Raw genomic sequence first — 4,837 nt, 5'->3', positions numbered from 1 at the left:
GGTTTTTGCTATAGGGCGCGTGCGCTCACCAGACAGACAGAGAGAGACAGACAGAAAGCGAGAAGTCACCCCCCCCAGGGGGGATGGCCATGCCGCAGTCCCTTCTCCTCCATTCTCCTCTCGGGATCTTGGGCACACGCACCCGCTGTGAGTTTTAAGCACCCGGGTCTGGGACTCGAACCGCAGTCAACTACGTGGGAGTACAACGACATAGCCATTATGCTAACTGCTGGTCCCCAGAAAGCAAACTTTTGATGAGTCTCCCTCTCCTCCATGTGTTCTATCATACATTTCCAAAAAGTAACTTCAGTCAGGGTCTCTGAAGGCTTTTTTTTTTTTTTTTCACCCAATGAATGCGTGAAAGAATGAATGAGTGAATGAGTGAAGGTTTTGTGTTTGCCATAGATAGGAGAGCCTGAATTTTGGTTTGTAGGCTCAGGACCAGCAAGTGGCATGGTGGTTAAAGGCGCTGGATTCCCCATGGTTGACCGCTGGATTCCCTGTGGTTGACTGCGGTTCGAGACCTGGACCTGGTGGCTTACTTTCGCTCTCTCTCTCTCTGTCTCTCTCTGGTCAAATTGAAATGAACAAATGAATAAATAAAGTTAAATAAAATAATTCTTTAAAAAATACTGTTAAAAAATAAAGTAAAATAGGACCTATTTGTTTTTTATTACTTGGGCTCTGCATCGTCCTCCACCAGGGATTATTTCCTTTGTCCCTTTTCTTCCTTTCGAGAGGCCCAGGGGGGCTCCGCCTGTAGCAGCCCCCACCTCAGCCCCCGCTGGGACTGCAGGCACGTGCCAGCACACCTGGCCTTCACCTGGCCGCGCTGCCCAGGCCGCACTCCGGCTCACCGTCGTCCTGCCTCGGCCTCCCCTGGCTGGATGACAGGCTCACACCACCGTGCTCAGGCCTAAGGTTTCACCAGAGTCACACGCAGGCCTCCCTGTGGGCCCGGCCCGGGAGCACAGCGTCTGCCGGCCTGGGCCCACTGCTCCTGCTGCTTGTCCTGCCAGGGTCAGGGGAGAACGTGTTCACAGTCTCGTGTAAGATTCATTCTAGCGGTTTTCAAGAGAAGACACGGGACACAGCGCTCCCCCTTCTCGAAGGAAATGATTGGAGTTCCTGTTGAATACACAAGCAAGCTGGCTAATTAGGTTAATTAATTGGAAAGAGGGATGGGAAGGGCTCGTGGGAGCCTCACTTTCTGCCCGCTCCCCACACACGTGCACACATGCATGCACACGCACACGCGGATACGTGTGGTGCTCTCTGCTCGCCGGCTCCTGCAGGAGTCAGTCTTGCCTACCCTGGGCCTCTGGCTCTGCCCCAGCACTGGCTTCAGAGTCGGCTCGATGTGCTGGCAGGTGGACAGCCCTGGGGTGGGGGGCGGCGTGGGAGCACGCGGAGATCAGCAGAAGGTGTCGGGGACTGTCGGGTCACACGGTCTGCAGACTTGTCCCTGGGCTTGGGGACTGGCAGAGGCATGACCGGCACGTCCGTTCCTCCCTTACTGGAGCTCGGCTCTCCCCTCCCCCAGCTCTAATCAGAAGCTGTTGATTACATGGTGCAGACCAGGGCCCGTGAGTGGTGAGGGGAGAGTCAGGCCAATCAGCGAGCATTAGCAGCGGCAGCACGGGCGGGCTTGCCGCTTCCTGAGCTGCCTTGACATTATTTTAAACTGCCTTTTTGAAACATCTTTCTTTCAGAAAGGAAGAGGTTTTATCAGAATGTCAGCATCACACAGGGTGAAGGTGAGTGTCGGAAATTTGACTGCCTCGCTCGCTCGCTCTCTTTTTTTTTTTTTTTTGTGAATGGTTGAAACATTTTTCATCTCCAGCCGGCTCAGTGGTGAGATTATCCTTCCTGCTTTTGTCAGATATGTTTCTGTCGGGGACTCGGCATTGCTTTGTCCGCACCAATTCAAGTGGCTAAATATAGGACTGGTCACTCGGTTCCACTCAACAGTCCCTGAGGGTTTTTCATTTGGTCTTTCAAGGTGGCTTTGAAATAAACCTGGACCACAGGAAGCTGAAGACTCCCCAAGCCAAGCTATTTACCGTCCCCAGCGAGGCCCTGGCCATCGCAGTGGCCACCGAATGGGACTCCCAGCAGGACACCATCAAGTTCTACACCATGCACCTGGTAACACGCTTGCCCTGAGAACCCGTACCCGGAAACCCACGGGGGCTCACAAGGGTACCAGGCAAAAGTTAGGACTCTTCCAAATCCTGGGCCCAGCTGACGGAGTAATGGTTACGTCGCTGGACTCCCACGTAATCGATTGCAGTTTGAATCCTGGACCCGGTGGCTTAAACTCACGCCGGGCATGTGTGCGTGTGTGCCCAAAATCCCGAGAGGAGAATGGAGAAGGGATTGTGTGGCGTGGCCATCCCCCCTGGGGGGTGATTTCTCACTTTCTCTCTCTCTCCAGTGAGCACATGTGCCCTATAGCAAAAATCTCTCTTAAAAGGAAAAAAAAAGGACTCTCAAATGCTGCCAAGGCCCCAAGTAGTGGCTGCTTGCCGTCTGGGCTCCAGCCACACACCTGCAGCCATCCGCACCCAGCCTGGGCCCTGCAGGTTTCTCCGCTCCTTAGCTGTGCGGGACGTTACCTGTGCGGGCCGGCTGGCTCCTCGTCTGGCCTCAGGGCCGAGGCCAGCTTCGCCGACTGCCCAGTGCTCTTACTTTCCATCGCAGCACTGGTCCCTTGTCTCGTCAGCCCGCAGACAGTCTAATTGTGTGCTTTGTGCCTGCACACTTACCGTCTCTCCTCCACTGCTGGGAAGCAGAGGGCGGACCGTGTCCTTTTTTTTTAGTTTATTGATGTATTTATTTTGAATGAGAGAGAGAGAGAGAGAGGTACCCTTTAAAGGGTCTCGTCGTGCCACAGTTCCCGACCCTGCCGTTCTAGCCAGTCAGGATCCCGGGCACAGCCAACGTATTCAGGCTGAGCTGGAATGCGAACCCCGGCCTTCCTGTACGGCTCCGATGTCACGCTCCTCGCCCGCGACCACACGGGGCCGGGCCGTCTGCTTATTCCCTCGTGCCTGGACAGCCCGCAGCAGGGGACCAGTGGGCACTTGCCTAGTACTGGCGGAATGAGGAGCCTTGGGCAGTGCGAGGACCCCGTCCTGTGGAGCCGGCCCCTGTCCTCACGCCGTGGCTCACCAGGACCAGGGCAGGCTGGGAGGAGGGTCAGCCAGACCGTAACCGGGCACACCACTGCCCCCTTCTCAGCCCCTCGTCTCCGTCCTCGTGGGGTTGTGCTCGGGGGAGGGTGAGAAGATGCGGAGAAGGCCGTGGCGTGGCCCGGGACAGAGCGGGCGCTCGTCGTGCCTGGAGGGGTCACTTGGGCCTCACCTAGACACAGGCCCGAGGCACCGGCCTGCTGGACGAAGGCAGGGTGAGGGGACTGCAGACCCGTAGGGTAGCCCGCGGCCTCTGTCCACAGGCACAGCAGTAGAATAACCTCGGTCCCGTGTTCTGTTTCTTCAACGCTTTTCTTCATTCACGGTCGAGCGTGTGTGCACGTGTGGGGGTGAGATGAAGTGGGGAGGGAGCACCTCCCACAGGGTCTGGTCGCCCATGATCCTCTTCCTCCAACCCCCCAGACCTGCGGCACTGGCGATCGTGCCTGGGGAGTTTTAGGCCGACCAAGCTGGGAGTTCAAGCCCGGCTGCCAGGTGGGATCCCGCTTGTCTCGAGCACCACAGAGTCGGCCCTGATCCTGGTTTGGATGGTTTGTTTTTTTGCTTTTTAAGAAAGCCCACTGGGGAAGCCTTCAGTCAGGTTAGGGTTCCAATGCTGCCTCCATGTCTTTTTATTTCAAAGAAAGTTTTTTTAAAAAAACTTTATTTATTCATTTATTTATTTATTTTGGAGAGGTTTCTGCTTTTTTTTTTTTGGAGAGGTTTTTGCTATAAGGGCGCATGTGCTCACCAGAAAGACAGAGAGACAGAGAGACAGAAAGTGAGAAATCACTCCCCAGGGGGGATGGCCACGCTGCAATCCCTTCTCCTCCATCCTCCTCTCAGGATCTTGGGCACGCACACACGCGCCCAGTGTGAGTTTAAGCCACTGGGGCCGGGACTTGAACCGTGGTCGACTACATGGGAGTCCAGCAACATAGCCATTATGCTAACTGCTGGTCCCTACATTTATTTATTTTTAAATTTGACCAGAGAGAGAAAGTGAGAAAGCAAGCCACCAGGTCCGGGACTTGAACCGTGGTCAGCTGTGTGGGAGTGTCCAGCGCCTTTAAGCTCCATGCCGCCGGTCCTCTTTCATGTCTTATTTACTGTGTGTGATGCTGGAGATAACTCTCCGGGCCTCAGTTTCCACATCTCTGAGATGGGTCTGATTATAGCATGTGCTCCACAGGGTGGTAGTGAGGATGACTTCAAATACAGGCCCAGCCACATGGCACCTGCTGGTCACACACTGCTCCGTAGGCTGGGCAACGGGAGGCCCGGAGCCGGTTCCCAGGCCAACCCTCAGGCCAGGCACGGCAGTGTAAGCCTGTAGTCCTGGTGGCTAGGGGAAGCTAAGGCCTGAGAACCGCGAGCTCAAGGTTGTTCTGGGCATCGTAGTGAGAACCTGTTTTTTTTTGTTTTTTTTAAGAAGGGTTAAACGTAGCAGAACCTGGCAATGAAGAGCAGAGGCCGTGGCCAGCTCACTCGCACTAGGGCTCCTGTGTGAGTCCCAGGACTCCAGGAGCACACCGCAGAGTGCTCGGCACGGGGCCTGCCTGCTGCTGTGGGCGTGAAGAGAGCGGGCACCAGGCACCAGGCGTGTGGGTGTGGTATTCTCGGGAAGGCTGGGCTCCTGCTGA

At 55.7% G+C, this 4,837-nt stretch overlaps 1 protein-coding gene across 2 annotated transcripts in view; it reads left to right on the top strand.

Moving 5' to 3' along the window:
• Positions 1 to 4,837, top strand: part of ATPAF2 (ATP synthase mitochondrial F1 complex assembly factor 2) — a 25,149-nt gene that overhangs the window by 12,060 nt on the left and 8,252 nt on the right. For both annotated transcript variants that reach the window (XM_027765576.1, XM_006161644.3), the window contains exons 2-3: positions 1,713 to 1,757; positions 2,003 to 2,148. In XM_027765576.1, the coding sequence (XP_027621377.1) occupies positions 2,140 to 2,148 (9 nt within the window). In that variant the 5' untranslated portion in view covers positions 1,713 to 1,757; positions 2,003 to 2,139. The remainder of the gene's footprint in view (positions 1 to 1,712; positions 1,758 to 2,002; positions 2,149 to 4,837) is intronic.

Source organism: Tupaia chinensis, unplaced genomic scaffold (genome assembly GCF_000334495.1).
Source record: "Tupaia chinensis unplaced genomic scaffold, TupChi_1.0 Scaffold138725_1, whole genome shotgun sequence".
Classification (NCBI taxonomy): domain Eukaryota; kingdom Metazoa; phylum Chordata; class Mammalia; order Scandentia; family Tupaiidae; genus Tupaia; species Tupaia belangeri.
This window is presented reverse-complemented; position numbering and strand designations above follow the sequence as displayed.